Genomic DNA, 19,518 nt, shown 5'->3' with positions numbered 1-19,518 from the left:
TGTTTGCAATTGTAAATTTCTGCTTAAAAATTATTTCAAAGATTATGATTCTTGAACGGAAGAAACATAGTGCAAAGAATCCCAGGATTTTTTTCTCTATATTGAAAAACCTAATGCAAAGAACAGTCCAAAGGAAGGAGGTTATAATGGTTTCAACTGAGCACGAAGTCTGGCTGGAGCAGATAGACTACACGATAGCTTTGCAACAGACTCACATGACTTGAAAAAAAAAAAAAGACATTTTGCAAAAAGGAAATTAGAATCAAAGGAAAAAATTTCAAATCTCGAGCTTAAAAAAAAAATATAAATCATCTCAGCTCAGCGCTATTCTATGGCTCAGCATCTGTCTTGCTGAGATATCATTGCACATTGGGTGGCTGAAAGCCTTTTTCCTTTACTTGTGCTTCTCAAGAGAGTTGGGAGTAATTGGTCTGCATAACACACACCCTGTTCTGCCTCATCGCTTAAATCTTCCATATTTCAGCCTGGACTTTCTTCTGTTAAAATATTCAAGCATTATTCGGTTTCAGTGCCTGTCTGAATGCAGCAACAAATAACTGAATTGAAGGATTACGTTAAATAAATTTTTTTTTCTAATGTTTGGTGTGATTTTCTACAAGAAAACAATTTAAAAAGCATTCAGGCTTGGGGAAGCTTCTCATTTGAAAATCTAGTCCATGCTGGCTTGAAAAATGTGGATAGATCTGAGGGTTAACGTAACTGAAGAGTATTCTGTGGCTCTTCCAGATATGAACAAGGACCAGATTTTGCTCAGTCTGGAGGAAGGCTCCTCTGTGTCACCTGAGTAAATCAAAGCAGAATTCTCTTTGCTTCTTTCCACAATGGCTTTTGCTGGCTTTTCTGGATTGATGCATGACTCAGTAATTCACAATGGAGACTCTTCCTAAAGCACAAACTGCTACTCTTCAAGGAAGTTTCTCTGGCTATTTTGTTTTTGTGATTTTACAACCCAAACTGCAGATGCTCTATTGGTAGTATTGATCAAACATTTTTTTAAAAATTAATGTCTCTATCAGTCAATCATAAAGAAAATCAACCCTGAATATTCATTGGAAGGACTGATGCTGAAGCTCTAATTCTTTGGCCACCTGATGCGAAGAGCCTACTCATTGGAAAAGGCCCTGATGAAGACTGAAGCAAAAAGAAGAAGGGGGCGGCTGAGCATGAGATGGTTGGAGGCATCACCGACTCAATGGACATGAGGTTGAGCAAACTCCAGGAGATAGTGAAGGATAAAGGAGCCTGGCTTGCTGCAGTCCACGGGCTCACAAAGAGTCAGACACGACTTAGTCACTGAACAACAACAGCAATGACATCCCTAAGCTGCACAGTGGACATTTCATTCACTTTCAAGCTCTTGAAAGAACTTGCTCTGAACCTAAGAACTTACAGGCTTTAAACACCCTGCAGAGAGTTCTGTGTGCAGTAATAGAGGTACTGTTTCCAACAAGACTAAGCTTGCAGGAAATGTTAGCAAGTTACTAACAGTAAGAAAACTATTAAAAAGCTAGAAAACCAAATTATGCTGAATGGATGTTTTCCCTATATTAATATTATTGTCCCTTAAAATCCTATTAATGGAATGAGAGGTTTCCTTGAGACAGCAGTAATGAATACAGTTTGCTTTCGTATGTTTTTTCCTCTAGGTCCCAAACACCTCTCTTTTACTTTTTATCTGTCTTGTGTTATTCAACCAGGACACAGCTGTTTCCATTAGGGAATTTACTGAGTCACAGAAACAGGTTTATTATGATAAAAAATGCAGGGTTCTTTTTTTTTTTTTGCTCTACTTCAAATGAAATTATATTAGAGCTCCATGTAAACTAGACGCTTGGTTCTTGTTACAAGATGAATATTCAATGAGTAATAGGGGGAAAAAACCCCAGACCCAAGGGAATTCAGAAGATATATTTTTGTGTGCAACTGTCCTCCCTATTTTGCTTTAGAAAATTTTGGAGATAGCATAGTCTATCAGTAAAAAAGTAAGAAGATGTAGATTTAAATTTTTGTTTTATTCTATAGTCCCTTAGCTGCTTTGGATTTCAATGTGCTCAAATGAAAAATGAGGATCTTCATTCTTTTATATAAATGCCAGATATATAAGTGAGATAGCATATTGCCTGTAATTTGAATTACTCAAGGGAAATGTGGTATAAAAACTAAAGTTATCACCAAGCCCCAGCAACAGCCAGCTCGACGTGAAAATGGTCTCATCTCAGTGAGGGGGCTAAATGAAGAGGGGGCAACACGCATGCTGGAGATCCCCTCCTCCAGCCAGGCTGGGACCACCTCACCCGTTCCCACTCGCTCCAATTTCTTCTCCTTCCCTGTGTGGACTGATTTATTTTCTCAAGAATCTTGGTTTAAAAAATGAAAATAGAGGAAAGAGAATTCCCTGGTGGTCCAGCAGTTAGGATTCCATGCTTCCAAGGCAGTGGGCATGGGTTTGATCCCTGGTAGGAGAATTAAAATCCCACATGCTGAGAGGCATGGCTAGAAAAAAAAAATAGAGAAAAGCAAACATTTCTCCTGAGCTTGTGTTCCTCTCTCTTCTCCCTGCTTTTTTCAAACTTGCTTCTTGAAACTTGCTTACCATCTACTCGGCTCCTCTGCAATAACCTCCCTGCATCCTCTCTTGAGCCCCATGTCTCTCCCACCCTCAGTGGTCTGCTTCTGATGGAGCCACCAATAGTTCCACATTGGTGAGTCAAGTGGTCACTTGGTTGACCAGGTTAAAACCACTCACGGTCACCCTTTCTGCCCTCCTAGCTGGGCTTGCACTTCATCTGTCCCTTTAAATTGATCTTACGGAACAGCTAAGGAAGAAACACCATCTTGTTCCTAGATCGTCAAGTAATTCAAGGATCATCAACTACGTTGCTCTTTGCTGTTGTTCAGTTGCTCAGTTGTGTCAGATACTTTGCGACCCCATGAACCACAGCACGCCAGGCTTCCCTGTCCTTCCCCATCTCCTGGAGTTTGCTCAAACTCATGTCCATTGAGTTAGCAATGCCATCCAACCATCTCATCCTCTGCTGTCCCCTTCTCCCGCCTTCAATCTTTCCCAGCATCAGGGTCTTTTCAAATGAGTCGGCGGCTCTTGCCATCAGATGGCCAAAGTATTGGAGCTTCAGCTTCAGCATCAGTCCTTCCAATGAATATTCAGGACTGATTTCCTTTAGGATGGACTGGTTATGTAGAGAAGAAATTCTGATCTCAGCATGGCTTAAAGCATCCCCTCACGCCTTGCCCTTACTCTCTAACAATACTGGTTTGTATGTCCCCCCTGCAGTTTTATTTCTGGTTCCTGCCTTAGAGTACACCTTCCCAACACCCGCAATACACTTTCCTTCCACACTTGGTTAATTATAATAGAGCTTTCCCAAACCATCTCCTCTAGGATGATTTCTCAGAATAACAGTGGCTACTTGAAATAGTAAACGTGTGCAGATACTCTGCTGAACACTTTGTTATCGCCTCATTTACTAACCCGGTTTAGTCCTCAATGTAAGTACTTAGCCCCCTGATATAAGTACCATAATTAGTTCTGTTATGTTATGGGTGAGGACCCCTAGGAGCAAGGAGCTCAAATCTGTTCCCGAAGGTCAGACAGCTAGAAGGGTTGTTCACTGGGGTTTGGCCACAACCTTTGAGGTTCCAGAACTTCAGCTTTTTGGGTAGGGAGGACGTTATGCCAGTCTTCAGCGTAGCGTGTGGGCTTAGGTGCCCTGTGGCAGGGGGGACCTTAGTTCCCTGACAAGGAGTCAAACCCATGTCCCCTGCCTTGGAAGGAGGATTCTTAAGCACTGGACTGCCAGCGAAGTCCCCAGAACTTTAGCTTCTAAACATTATTTCAGACAGTCCCATCAAAATAACATTTTCAAGCAATAGATGTGTTTTTATTTCTGCAGTTTGGTACCTGCTATTTCTTTCATATGAAACGTGTTTCCCCACTTTCTTAATAAAATCTGATTCATTATTTTTAGACACATCTTTTCGACCTGCCTCCAACCTGAGGGAGGCACGTCTTCCTTCCTTGGGTCTTCCACCCTAGCACTCAGGGCTTCACACTAAAACTCCCCAGTTCTGTGTATCTCTCCTCTATGAAGCTGACAAGTTTTAATTAAGGGCAGGACTCTTTGTGGCCCCATGGCCTAGTACTGGACACCTGTACACAAATGATAACACAACAGTGATGAGACGAGGAACAAAAAAGGCGGCAAAGTGTGGCCCATGGACAAGCTGACGGGGCCCGTTTGTGGTATTTTTCATCACTTGGTTGCCCTTTCCTTAGGTTCTTTACAATACAGAATCAGTCAGGCTAACCAGGACAGATGACTCTTCTGATTTCAGATGAGCTATGTTATTAAGACGAAGAGGAGAAATGACAAGCCACATCAGACTTTCCATCAGAAACAAACTCATAAAAAAGTATTTCGTTCCTGATGAAGACTATGCTTCCAACTTTGTAAGATAAAAAAATTATAATTGACTATAAATATTCTATACAACGTATCTGTGGTGTAAAGCTTCACAAACGTATGGATTCTTGAACAGCACAACAGACCAGTCAGTTTATGACTGTATGTTGTGTTTTTAGACCTTTCCATAGAAAATCCTAATCTCATTAGAAAACTTCTTTATTCTGAAATAATTTTAAACTTACATAACAGTTACAAAGATAATACAGAGTTCCTGTACACCCTTGACCCAGTTGTTTCTCCTGTTAGCATCTTACATAACTACAGGACATTGATCAAAACCAAAAAATTAATCTTGGTTGACTACTTTGAATCAAAATGCAGAATTTCTTTGGAACTTCCCAGATTTTGCATGAATGTCTTGTCTTGTCTTTTTTTTTTTTCTGTTTCAGAATCCCATCCAGGATTCCACACTATATTTCACTGTCATATCTTGACACCCATGTGTGTATGTTTAAGCTCTTCCTTACTTTCTGGCTCCACAAAAATACTTAAGTCTCATCTTGTGTTTTCCCTGCCTCAGCTTGAGAATCAGCCACTTCTCCAAAGAATATTGATTTCTTTTACTGGAGAATGATTTTTAGAAACAAGAGTCTTAGGACTGGGTTTTCTTGATATTACTGGCATGCCACTGCTTCCAGACTCACCCAGAGGAAAGAGCTAGGAAATATACTTATGTATATGGGCCCTTGTATACACACATATCTGTATTTAGTATCTACTTATTTATGTATGTGTCCATCGTTGTGTCTATGTATCATAGCTGTGTGTCTCTATATCTATTGATGTAGCTGTGTTTCCACCTATGCATCTATGTATTTACGTCCCATCTAGCAATAAACCGAGTTCATGCTGACACTCCTGCTCTGTTTGTGCCAGAGAATTCATCTGGCATTTTCCCTTTGCTTATCTGTAACTTCTTTCTCAGGCTTCCCTGGTGGCTCAGCGGTAAAGAATCCACCTGCCAATGCAGGAGACTTGGGTTCAATCCCTGGGTCGGGAAGATCCCCTGGAGAAGGAAATGGCAACTCACTCCAGTATTCTCGCCTGAAGAATCCCATGGACAGAGGAGCCTGGTGGGCTATAGTCCACGGGGTCACAGAAGAGTTGGACACAACTTAGCAACCAAATTCTTTTTTCTGACTGTGTGAAATCTGGCTCTCATTATCTCCATAAATTTTTCTATGTGTTCTGCCTTAGTTGACAGGTAACTAGTAGCAGTGATGATATTTACCATAGAATAAACCCCACACTTTACACTGGAGGTTTGGAAGACACACATTTTTGTCCTGGAGTCTCTACATTGGGGTCTTGAACTCAACTCACACACTGTCCGCATAAGGAATTTCGTTTCAGGCAACCACCATGCCTTTTGTAAGTGCTATTCATGAGTACGCCTGTGGTAGATTGTGGAGTTATTCAATTTTGCATCCTTTGATTAAAAGGGCTTATTAGATGCACTATGAAAACATATTAGCATATTTCATGTAAAACAACACAGAAATAGGGGTAACATCAAATAAAATAACATACATATACATTTCTCATTTCTTAATAATAAGCCATTCTTTTAATATCAGAGAAAAAAATGTTCAATAGTCATATGGTTGTGATGATGCCAGCCATGCCCTGCCTCCACCGTGTCTGCTTCTGAACAAGGGCAGCGGGTAGAATCTAAGGAAAGGCCCACAACGAAACCACTAACCCTCTAGTATGAATCAAGAAAAAGACTGGCCACTGTTCTTAGATAAACGCCATGGCTTCCTGGCCACTTTTGGTTGTGAAAAGTCAGTCCAATGCAGTCCAGACTCACACCTGATTCAAGCCTCATTCCCGCTCTTCCACCTCCATGCCCACCTTCTCTGAGCTACAAGTGTGACTTCAGGTCTAGAACTGGGAAGGGGACAAGGTCTCTTCTTTCATTGCTCACATCTTCTTTGGGGTCCAGCTCCTCCAGAGCAGAGGCCAGGATGGAGAGTTAGGAGGACAAAGCATTGTCTTAGGAAACGGGCCACATTTCACGGTGGCCCTCTTTGTGGTCTGGTCTGGATCTGCCCTGTTCAAAGCTGATGGCTCTCTGTAAGGCTGACCAGCATTGAGAGGCAGAGATACAAAATTCCTGCCTGCAAGGAATGATGTTGACTAGACCAAGGCTGGACCAATAAGGCCGTCTCCCCTTAGGAGGCTGAACCTGAGACAGAGAAAGTGTTACTTGTAACAGAAGAAAAAGTCAAAATTTACATGAGACAAAAACAAAGATGTATTATTTATATTTCCCTAAGGGCTTCCCAGGTGGCACTAATGGTAAAGAATCTGCTTGCTAGTGCAGGAGACGTAAGAGACAGGGGTTCGGTCCTTGGGTCGGGAAGATCACCTGGAGAAGGACATAGCAGCCCACTCCAGTATTCCTGCTGGAAAACCCTATGGACAGAGGAGCTTGGTGGACTATGGTCCATAGGGCTGCAAAGAGCTGGACTCGAAGGGCAAAGTACCAGCATCACTAAGCCTTGTCTTCCCTTCTGTCTTAGTTACTCAGTCATGCAGGACTCTTTGCAACCCCCTGGACGATAGCCCGCCAGGCTCCTCTGTCCATGGAATTCTCCAGGTAAGAATACTGCAGTGGGTTGCATTTGCTTCTCCAGGGGATCTTCCCAACCCAGGGATCGAACCTGGGTCTCTGCATTGCTGGTGGATTCTTTACCATCTAAGCCACCAGGGAAGCTCTGTTTTTCCCTTAAGGCTGCAGAATCTCCCCGCCCCCCAACCCCCAACCCTCTACAATCTCATCCAGATCGACACCTTCCACTATCATGCCAATACAGAGAAGGTCTCCAGGACTGAAGCATCAAAAAGGTCAGGGATTTCTGTCTGGTTTGTTTGCTGACATACCCCTCGTGCCTAGAACACATGTCTGGCTCATGGCAGGTTCTGGATAAACAGTTGAGAATGATCAGGGACATCCCTATGTGTATCTCTAGCCAGCCAGCCCTCACTCCTAAACTCAAGACTGATACATGCAACCAAACATTAGGTCTCTCCATTCAGAGTCTCACTCATACCGGCCCAAGACTGAGTGATGATCTTCTCTGTGCTAATGTTTCCTGGTTCAGTGAATGGTACTATCATCCATCCAAGGAGATGGACCTGAAACAGGAGTCATCCTTGAGATGCTCATTTATGTCCTTCCACCCACAAACTCACTAAGTCCTTGCTGATTCTGCTTCCCAAATAGCTCTCCAGTTCACACTGCCTCCCATCCGAAAAACCTCCAGGGACTCCCTATTGTTCTGGGGGCAGAGGGAAACGTTCTTGGCCTTTTTCTCCAGGCTCTGCATGGTCTAAGCCCCACTTACTTTTCTACACTCACTTTACACCACTTTTTTCTGGGGTCACGCTGGACATGTTTCCTTCTCTCTGGAATGTTCTTTCCTTCCCTGATAGCTACATCTCCATGAGGTTCACCGCTGCTCCTTCTTCATAGCTCAATGCAAGTGTCTCTTTCTCCTTCCCCACCTCCCTGTCCCCCATCTGGGTTCAAGTCTTCTAGGAACTCCTCACTCAAGTGCTGTTCTTCTCTGCAGAAAGTTCATCTCACATTATAAACATCTATCCACTGCTTCGATTATGTGGTTTATGTCCAATTCCTCCACTAGGCCCTCAGCTCCATGAGAGCAAAGAATTAGCTGTTTATTCTTGTCTCCTTCATGCCTGGCCCAGTGTTGTGCATGTAGTAGGGACTTGAAGATGAAAGGAATTGAATGAACACGCAGAGAACAGAAATGCTCTGGGTAGAATGGACAAGTAAATGGGCTTCTTGGAACAAAGAACAGAAGGGCTGTGTGAAACTTGAGTCCCGAAGACATCAAGGCAATAACGATACCTCGTGTCCCATGTTTAGGCATACAGAGGACAAAACTCACCACCTCGTTCCTCAAACAAGTCTGAACGTAGCTACCAAAAGTCTTTCTGCAATTTGGTGACAGCCAGACATTACATTAAACTGAAACCAATTGTCACTTTATTTTCTTAGAACCATAATAATCCACTTTCCCATTGCCTGTGAAAGGATCTGATGAGAAAAAGTGCTGTTGGCATTTAAAATTTTTGTTCTCTTGATTAAAGAAAGCAAAGTGAGAGAGCATCTCCACAGCTGGGCTGGGGACCCGGCATGCTGAAGAGTAAGCCTCTTGCCTGGTTTGTACCCATTTTCCTTCCAAATCTGTGATAAAACTATAATAAGAGTAATTCTGAACTAGCACAGCCACAGACTGACACATCCAACAAGTCATCAATGTAAACTTGGCTGCAGCCCGCCAGGCTCCTCTGTCCATGGGGTTCTTCAGGCAAGAACACTGGAGTGAGTTGCCATTCCCTTCGCCAGGGGATCTTCCCAATCTGGGGATCAAACCTGGGTCTCCTGCAATGCAGGCAGATCTTTACCAGCTGAGTTACCAGGGAAGCCCAAACAGGCTTAGGCATGTCATTTTATGTTTGTTCAATGTCAGAAGAGACCAGAGCTATCTTATTAAACGTCCTGAGTGCCAGGTGATGAGGCAAAGAACAAAGTTTCCTTCTTTCATTTTTTCTTAAGCTGCCTCGTCATCTTAAATGCAGTGCATGGGCTTATTGCCTAGTGGCATGAGGGATCTTAGTTCCCTGACTGGAGGCTGAATCTACACTCCCTGCATTGCAAGGCAGAGTCTTAACCACTGGGCCACCGGGGAAGCCCCAGAGCAAGGTTTCTGAAAACAACAGTCTCTAAAAGTGTTCTGGTTTGGGTCGATCCCACAGGGAATGAAATTTTGGAAGGGCTCAGTGTAACCTTTCTTCCAGGAAAGTCTCACATTTACAAAATTTACTCTTGCAGGAGTTGTTCGGTTAGGGGCAAAAGAAAATAAGTCCAGCTGTTGAGAAAGCTGCTCTTGGTTGGTGAAAGCTGCCCGACATTCCGAGAGGACCCATTGTCGCTCAGCTCTGTCACCTCGCCGAGGCAGAAAGAGGTCCTCTATTCTCGAGGCCGGGAGGTGCTTTAGTTTCCAAGGTCTGCCATAACCGAGTATCAAAAACTAGAGGCTTGGAATAGCAGACATGTACTGTCTCAGGTCTGGAGACTGGAAACCCTAAATCCACGTGTCTACAGACTTGGTTCCTTCTGAAAGTTCTGAGGGAAGTTCTGTCCCAAGACTCTCGTAGCTTCTGGAGATGGTCCACACCCCAGGCATTCCTTAGCTCGTACACGCTTCACTCCAGTCCCTGTCTGTGAGCCCCCTCTTCTCCTCTTTATAAGGACACCAGTCATAGTGGATTAGTGTTGCTGGTCACTCAGTCATGCCCGCCTCTGCAACCCACCCCATGGACTGCAGGACCCCAGGCTCCTCTGTCCATGGGATTCTCCAGGCAAGAATACTGGAGTGGGTTGCCATTTCCTTCTCCAGGGGATCTTCCCCACCCAGGGACTGAACCCAGGTGTCCAGCATTGCTGGCAGATTCTTTACTATCTAAGCCACCTCTAATGACCTCGACTTAACCTGATTTCAACTCAAATGCCCTATTTCCAAATCAGGTCACATTAATAGGTCCTGGGAATTAGAGCTTCAATGTATCTTTTTAGGGGACATAATTCACCTCAAACTAGGAGGACACCAATTTTCATAGGTACCTTGTCTGTTTTGTTTTGACTTCCTGGATCCCTGACTATTACCTTTGAAAGCCAAAATTCCATTTGGAATTTTAGCTGTTTCCCCATTTTTGTATTGACTTCTTGATTTCTAGGCTGTTATCTCTCCATTTTTAAATTGAGGTATAGTTGATTTATAATATTATATACGTTTCAGTTATACAACACAATGATTCACAATTTTTAAAGGTTATATTTCACTTTTACAGTTATTATAAAATCTTGGCCAAATTCCCTTTGCTGTACAATAGATTGTCCTAGCTTATTTATTTCACACATGTTAGTTTGTATCTCTTAATCTCCTCTGTACTTAGACACTCAGTCATGTCTGACTCTTTGCAACCCCATGGCCTGTATGTAGCCCACCAGGCAACTCCGTCCATTGAATTCTCCAGGCAAGAATACTGGAGTGGGGAGCCGTTCCCTTTTTCTCCAGGAGATCTGCCCAATCCAGGGATTGAACCCAGGTCTCCTGCATTACAGGCGGATTCTTTACCGTCTGAACCATCAGGGAAGCCCAAGAAAGAGTCATCCCTGACCAAAAGCTTGACAGTGGCTTCATGTGGAGTTGGGTTACACTGAAGCTTTCGAGTAAAATTCTGAGTTTACCAACTCTCAACCACGGACAATTTATAGCTTCTTCGGAATATTCATCCTTTGGCCCTGGGCAGTTGAGCAGCAGGGATCCTAGATACTGGATGCCTCCAGTCGCATGTGATTTCCAACTGTCATACAAATATTCAGTGGAAAAAAAATCTGTTGGGTAGCACCATAGTAAATGATGTTCAGATAGCTAAAAAAATGAAGAATCGGTCAGTAACCCAGTGGTCTGTCTGGAAACTTGGAGCATGAGAAGTTGAGAGGAAAAAGTTAGCAATTCGTCTTTACTTTCTTAGCTGCCATCACCCCCCTCATCTTTTTGTTGTTGTTGTTGTGGACTATTTTTAAAGTCTTTCTTGAATTTGTTACAAAACTGCTTTTTTTAATGTTTTGGTTTTTCGATCATGAGGCATGTGGGATCTCAGCCCCAGATCAGAGATTGAACCTGCATTCCCTGCATTGGAAGGGGAGGTCTTAACCCCTGGACTGCCAGGCAAGTCCCACTCATCTTCTTTAACCCAACTTCTGCACCGTCAGAATCCCCGAGCCTGCTCTCACCACCTTACCAGTATGGTGACCAACTTTTTATTAAAATTTTTAAAAAACTGTGGTCAGGAATACATAGCATAACATTTACCGTCTAAGCTGCTCTTTAAGGGTACAGTTCAGTAGTGTTAAGTACATTCACACTGTGTACCAAAGGTCTCTAGGATTTCCTCATCTCTGAAAACTAAAAACCCTGCAGCCACTGAACCACAACAAGAAGTCCTCTTTGTCCCCCTGAAACCACCACTCTACTTTCTGCTTCTGTGAAGCCAGAAGACAGCGATCAGGGCTTAGCTGAGTGGATCCTCTGACCACGACTTGTCTCCCTGAATCCTGAAGGACTTCAATACAGGAGGCAAGACACAGATGCACACAAAAGCCCCCAAACAAGAGATCCAACCAGTCCATCCTAAAGGAGGTCAGTCCTGGGTGTTCATTGGAAGGACTGATGTTGAAGCTGAAACTCCAATACTTTGGCCACCTGATGCGAAGAACTGACCCATTGGAAAAGACCCTGATGCTGGGAAAGATTGGGGGCAGGAGGAGGAGGGGATGACAGAGGATGAGATGGTTGGATGGCATTACTGACTCAATGGACACGGGTTTGGGTGGGCTCCGGGAGTTGGTGATGGACAGGGAGGCCTGGTGTGCTGTGGTTCATGGGGTCGCAAAGAGTCAGACACGACTGAGCAACTGAACTGAACACTACAGAGAAACATTAACTCGGAGCTCACATTTTAAATAGCACTAAGATTTCTGCTGTTTTTCTTAAAAGGATAATCAATAAGATAGAGAAGCTTCTTTACATGTCTACCCTCAACTATGTTTTGGACACGACGCCATCAAAGATCAAACAATATCAAGCTTGAGCTCACGTGGGACTTAATACAGAGCTGGGGAAACAGTTTTAATTTCAGAGCGTTGGATTTAATCTAGACAGACTATCTATACTTCCTTTTTCAATGAGTCTTTCCCTGAGGCTTCTCTATGGGTTTTTTTTTTTTTTTCTCATAGTTTAATGAATTTTCTACTGCTTAAAAGAGAACACTTTATATATCTGTCTTGCACTGAATTTGCAAAAATCATTAAAGCTGTAAGAACTCTCTTCATTTTCAAAGTTTGCAAAACTCCACCTACGTTCTCCAGCGTTTTTGCTATATCACTGAGCACCAAGGTCATTGTCTCCTACGGCTTGCTCTTTAGAGGACAGCGGTAGGTCAACGGGGTTTTTCAGCCTCTGTGCAAATTGATTTGACTCCTCAGCTGCCAAATTATACATTCTCAATCTCATTTCTAGTCAATTTTCTGATCTTATGTAAAAAAAAATTATATATTTCTCTATTTCTATCTATCTCCAGGTCCTGTATTTGGTTTTGGGAATGCTAAAAAGAGAATCATGGTCTCTATTTAATTAGAAACAGGGTCACATAAATTATGGCAGCCAGGAAATGATTGCTCCGGTGATATTGCTGCTAGGAAAGCAATAGATAAATTTTATGCAGATGCATAACTGGCATGAGTTTTCAGAACATTATTTATTTCGAAGAGTGACAAAGGGAGAGCTATATGAGCAGCTCTAAAGGCCCAACATTGGTAATGTCACAGAGGAGGGTGGCCTGGGGGTGAGCATTTATATCAGAACCCATCAAAAGTCATCTCCAAGGAGCCTTTTTATTATTGCCCTCGGAATCCCATCTTAAAAAAAAAAAAAAAAATTCTTCTATCCAAATGCCTTTATGAAGCAATAAATAATTCAATGTTGCTTCTTTTTCCTTGAAGAAGAGCATATAGGAAGAGGCTTCTGAGCATTAGGGTGCAGTGTTGCTGCCTAGCAAACTTCCAGCTAAAAGTATTTTAAAGTTGGCATTTTGGTTGGATAAATGCACAATTCCCTTTAGGTTTCCCGAGGTGTCAAGGAAAGCTGTTGGTCCCATGTTTGCCCTGAAGAGCCCCAGGGCTTAGCATCCCTGTCTGGAAATCACTGTCCTAAAGGGCAAGGAGGAGACTTCAGAAAATAAGAAGGAAGGGTAAGAACCATGTTTCTACTTAAGAAGAATCTGATTCCACCACAATGGATCCCGCGGACTGTTCTTGCTCCTCGGGGAGCTTCTCCTGCAGGGGTGTCCTTGGCTAGACGGCAGCCTGACAGGATTCAGTCCCGCTTCTCCCCGTTTATCACAGGCTGGGATTCACAGTCTGTGCTCTTTCCTTCAGTTTCATCTCTTGGATGCTTTCCTCGTTCACGTCTTCACTTCTTTCTTCTTCTCTCCCATCCTAGTTTCTTCACTACACTGTCCAGCTTTCTACCCTTGTTTCCCAACCTGTCCACCCCTGGGGACATAATCTCTTCCCAAGCACAAGGACCAACTTTCTCTCTCATAGCCCCGTTCAATATTTCATATTTAACTTCTCCATTTTAAAGGTGGCTCACACTGGCTTCTATGACTCATGAAAAATGTCCATGGGTCAACATATATTTTAACACAATTGCTTTCACCACGATCATAACAAAATACAGTAACAGCCTCTAGCAGCCTTTCTAAACTGTTAATATGTTCCAAGCACATTATATCTGTGTCTAAGGAGGGTCACTGTTCCAGAAGGTTCCTGAGGCTGGAGGAGCTCTGGACAGTGCCTGCCATCAGAGGAGAGAACGGTAAATGTCTCAGCTCTTACCTTCTGCCGAAGTCCCAACTCCAGTGCCTCTGATTAGATCATCTGCTTTTTGAGGGGAAACAAACAACTACTTTGTACATAGCTTTAATGACTGGAGTGTTTAATTCACCTCCACTCCTCAGGAAACCACCATCACATCAACAATTATTTCATGGCTATAATGATCTCCGTGTCCTCTAAACCACCATTGTTTATCAACAAGTTATTAACAGTCCTATGAATGAGCCTCCAGCACACCATGACTCATGGTTGGCATTTATACAGCTTTATTGTGACTCAGTACAGTGTAGAGGTTGAGTCTGGGCTTTTGGTCCAAACAGCCCAGGTTCAAATCCTAACGCTGCCGCTTATTGGCTGTGTGACCTCAGGCAACTTGCTTAACTTCTCTGTGCCTTAGTTTCCTCACCTATCAGATGAAACTAAGAACAATACCTGCATCACATGGTTGCTGTGAAATTTAACTAGGTGAAAATACAAAGTTCCTGGCGCTGAGCCAGTGCTCAACAATTGTGACCGTAGCTATTGTCGCTGTCGTTCAGTTGCTAGGCTGTGTACGACTCTTGGCAACACCACGGACTGAAACTCACCAGGCCCGCTCCTACCTCACTATCTCCTGGAGTTTGTACCTCTACACTATACTGAGTTCGTGTTCATGTCCATGTAGCTATAGGAAGCTATATACAGACTAACTGGTGGAAAGGGTCAAAGGTTGAAACAAAAAAAGAAGTTTAAGCTGAATAAAGATTGTGGACTCTAGAGTGCTTTCTGGAGCTTGAAACATTAAGAAAATCCAATAGTTTTTCACATTTTCCCCATCCTCCTCTTTGGGAATAACAGATTAAAGTCATTTAAATCCTTAAATAAATACCAGATTTGTAAAGCAAGGATTAAAGTGGCTTTACAGCAGTGCATATTTATTGGTTGTGTCTAATTATACTGTTGGTCAATTCTGAACTTGCTGCTCACATATTTATTCTACAACTAGAAGCCAAGACAAGTATCGGCATCAACAACACAAAGAACTTCCCAACTCTCATTTGAAGAGCCAATCGCTGTTGCTACAAGTTGAAAAGATCTGGAAGAAAGGTTCACCACACTTGGACAACCATTTGCTTGTGTAGCCTCAGAACAGGAAAGGATTCAAATTCTTCCTTGATATGCTCACAGCAAGCATCTTAACATCAAATATGGGGTTTTTGTTGTTGCTGTTTTTTACGTGATTGACTATCCTTGGTTAAGAGCATGGACTTTGGAGATAAACAAGAGTAAAAAGGTGAAATGCTTAAAGTGATTTTGAGATTATAAATAACAACAAGACATTTAAATACGTGATGTCTTTGTAAAAAATAGACAACTTGATCCAATTTGAAAATTCTGAATGTGTGGGGCCCTTCGAAAGTTCCAGATGGGATATTCTTTATTAACATCCCAACTATTGCAGTGCCAAGGTGGGTGATCCAAGAATATTTATCCAGGTGCTCCCCAGCTTCACAAATTCTGCTTCTCAAAGGGTCTCTTCTCTTTGACAGAGTCAAATATTCAAGCCAAGTATTTTCCATGGAATAAAAACTATGAGAATATTGATTCACATCTGTAATCTTCCAGCCATCAATAACAGAATCTTCACATATTTACATTGAGATTTTTTGGAAATGATTATCAATGCCATAACACCCAATCTGTTTTCATACACAGCTGGGCACACAGTTGATCAGTTATTCTATCCCATTTCTTATAACTACTTTGAGCACTAGGACTAAATTCTCTTTTAGTGTCTAGTGGTCAGGCAAATTTATGCTTAATAGTTTTATGATGATGATCGAAAGTATTACATATAGCTATGCCAAATGGCAAGCTGGCCCTGAGGCATTTCATTTCCAAACAACCTTCATTTAATGGCTGAAGGAGAATCTAAATTCAATTTACTATATCATGCCCATCTTAATTTTACTCAAAATAATGATGTTAAAATATCCCTAGGATAATTACAGAGCAATAAAAATTTCCTTTCTTGATATTAGAGAAGGTTAAACTTAAAAGAAAAACATTTGCCAACTCAGTGTGTTAATTTATTAAAACCTTTGCTTTGAAGTTTGAACAGATTTAATATCACCTGTAAGCATATGTTTTGCCCTTATTTTCTTAATGCTGATTTAAAGAATCCCCCATACATCACTTACTTGTTTAAGCTTCTTTAGATCTTCATCAAGTTCTAAGTTGTCCAAAATAACAGCAACAAACAAACTCAGGAGGATCTATAAAATGGTTAAATAATAATGAAGAAAACCCACACACCATAAGGAACAAAATATTACTGATATGATCTAGAATATCTACCTAAAGTATATGCTATATAGAATGCATTAAACATGCAGTTGTGAGTCACTTAACAGGTATTTAAAGATATTCATAAATACATTCAAGGAAATGCATCTCTTAACTGAAATAGACAATATAAAATATTAATTTGCTTTATAAAGCTGATTTAAAATGAAAGTTAAAAAAATGTTAAAATAATTCAACAATCTTACTCTGAAGACTATACCCAAAGAAAACGATCTGAAGTATTGATGAAAATCTTTATACAAGAAAGTGCTTGAAAGAGTTATTCATAAAGATGGAATACTGGAAATAACACCTAACCACAGGTAAATAACTAATACAGATATAGAGATTCCTACTGTAGAATTATTGCAGCTACTATAAATGTCCATTGTGGTAGCTGTCTCCAAGATGAGTTCCTGGTTCACAGTCTTAAGAGTCCACTTGCAAGTTGAATGTGGTTGATCTGTGTAGTCAATGGATTACGGAAACGATCGTATGTGACTTATGAGGCTATGCGGTAAGGGGCATTGTGGCCCTCACCTTTCTCACTCTTGGCTCACCCACTCTGCTGGAAGCCAGGTGCCAGCTCTTGAGGACACGCAAGTGGCCCTATAGAGAGGCCCCTGTGGCAACCAGCAGCTATGTGACCGAACCATCTCAGAAGCAGATCCCCCAGCCTGAGTAAAGCCTTCCGATGACTGTAGCCACAGCCAGAATCTTGACTGCAAACTCGTGGAACGCTCTGAGCTAGAAACACCCAGCTAAGCCTGTCTTAGATTCCCGACCTGTAGCAACTACATAAGCTAATAAACGTTTATGGTTGCAATCCCCTAAGTTGTTCATAATTTGTCATAGAGAAATAGATAACTAATACACTCATGAATTCCAACAGTATTGAAAACTGCTTACACCTAAGTATTTTATTCTTTTTGTTGCAATGGTGAATGGTATTGTTTCCTTAATTTCTCTTTCTGTTTTCTCATTGTTAGTGTATAGGATTATAATAGCCAGGACATGGAAGCAACCTAGATGCCCATCAGCAGACGAATGGATAAGGAAGCTGTGATACACCATGGAATATTACTCAGCCATTAAAAAGAATTCATTTGAATCAGTTCTAATGAGATGGATGAAACTGGAGCCCATCATACAGAGTGAAGTAAGCCAGAAAGATAAAGACCAATACAGTATACTAATGCATATATGTGGAATTTAGAAAGATGGTAACGATAACCCTATATGCAAAACAGAAAAAGAGACACAGATTACAGAACAGAATTTTGGACTCTGTGGGAGAAGGCGAGGGTGGGATGTTTCGAGAGAACAGCATTGAAACATGTATATTATCTAGGGTGAAACTGATCACCAGCCCAGGCTGGATGCATGAGACAAGTGCTCGGGCCTGGTGCACTGGGAAGACCCAGAGGAATCGGGTAAAGAGGGAGGCGGGAGGGGGGATCGGGATGGGGAACACATGTAAATTCATGGCTGATTCATGTCAATGTATGGCAAAAACCACTACAATATTGTAAAGTAATTAGCCTCCAACTAATAAAAATAAATGAAAAAAAGAAAAGAAATTAGCAAAATAGAAAAAAAAAAACTGCTTACAATATTAAGTAAGTATACATGTGTTAGAAGTGTGGGCTTCCTGGTGGCTCATAGGGTAAAGAATCCGCCTGCAATGCAGGAGACCCTGGTTCAATTCCTGGGTCGGGAAGATCCCCTGGAGAAGGGATAGGCTACCCACTATTCTTGGGCTTCCCTGATGGCTCAGATGGTTAAAGAGTCTGCAAGCAATGAAGGAGACCTGGGCTCGATCCCTGAGTTGGGAAGATCCCCTGGAGGAGGGCATGGCAACGCACTCCAGTATTCTTGCCTGGAGAATCCCATGGACAGAGGAGCCCGGCGGGCTGCAGTCCATGAGGGTGCAGAGAGTCGGACACGACTGAGCGGCTAAGCACAGCACATGGCAGAAGAGCAAGTGTGCACAAAAAGAAATACTGAGAAAGTGTTAAGAGCAGGTACTTTAGAAATGCTAATGGGGCCTGCCTTTGTGAAAAAGTAGATGCCCACCCCTTTCGTTGCATTTGCCAAGTTTAAAAAAAGGCACATGCTGCGTTTGGAATGGGTAAATAAGGTAAAAGAAAGAAAACAACAAAAAAGTAGAATTTTTAAAATATTTTAATTTCAATTCCCTTTTCAACTTTGAATTCTCTAAAGTCTCACATTCATTCGTGAGTCTTTAATCTTTTCATTCCTTATTTATATTCTTCCTTTTAATTTCCTTCTTAGCAAATTATCCCCATTTGTTAATACTAGACTGTTAAGCACAAAGGTAAGAAAATCTAGGCCATTTAGTCATGATTCTCAAGCACCAGAGAGATTGTTATGCAGAAGTTAATGCCTTTTCCAAGTTTACTGAGCACAGAACAAGGTGGGGAAAGCCTTCAACTACTATAAAATTTTGACAGAATGTTTGGCTGAGGACAAGTGCCAGTACCTTTCCTTTTAAAAGTCATATCATTTGGGATCCGACCAGGACTTAAAGAGGACACAGAACGGTCTAGACCATAGATTTCATTTAGCTTTTTAAACTTTGAAGTATAGCTAATTTCTGCTCTACAGCAAAGTGATTCAGTTAAACACGTGTATTAATATACATGGGTGCTGCGCTTAATCACTCAATCACATCCGACTCTTTGAGACCCCATAGACTATAGCCCGCCAGGCTCCTTTGTCCATGGGATTTCCCAAGCAAGAATACCGGGCTGGGTTGTCATTTCCTTCTCCAGGGGGGTCTTCCCAACCCAGGGATCGAACTTGTGTCTCCTGTGTTTCCTAGACTTCGGGCAGATTCTTCACCCACTGAACCATATATATCATTCTGCTTTTATGGTTTATTACAGGATATTGAATATAATTCCCTGTAACACAGTAACAATAAGAGGACCCGTTTTTTTTTTTTTTAATCCATTCTATATTTAACAGCTTGTATCTACTAACCTGAAACTCCCACTCCAGCCCTCCCCTACCTCCCTCTCCCTTGAAAACCACATCTGTTCTCTATTAGACCATAGTTTTTTGGGTTTGTTTTTTTTTTTGATGTCACCACGTCCACCACATCATGACTATCTGGGCCCAGATATATTCAGGCTTATTCTAAACCACATCGCGCTATACAGGACATTT

At 42.0% G+C, this 19,518-nt stretch overlaps 1 protein-coding gene across 4 annotated transcripts in view; it reads right to left on the bottom strand.

Moving 5' to 3' along the window:
* Positions 1-19,518, bottom strand: part of NALCN (sodium leak channel, non-selective) — a 294,668-nt gene that overhangs the window by 96,417 nt on the left and 178,733 nt on the right. For all 4 annotated transcript variants that reach the window (XM_043477974.1, XM_043477976.1, XM_043477975.1 and 1 more), the window contains one exon: positions 16,182-16,256. In XM_043477974.1, coding sequence (XP_043333909.1) covers positions 16,182-16,256 — 75 coding nt within the window. The remainder of the gene's footprint in view (positions 1-16,181; positions 16,257-19,518) is intronic.

This window comes from Cervus canadensis, chromosome 9, assembly GCF_019320065.1.
Source record: "Cervus canadensis isolate Bull #8, Minnesota chromosome 9, ASM1932006v1, whole genome shotgun sequence".
NCBI classification, from domain to species: Eukaryota; Metazoa; Chordata; class Mammalia; order Artiodactyla; family Cervidae; genus Cervus; species Cervus canadensis.
This window is presented reverse-complemented; position numbering and strand designations above follow the sequence as displayed.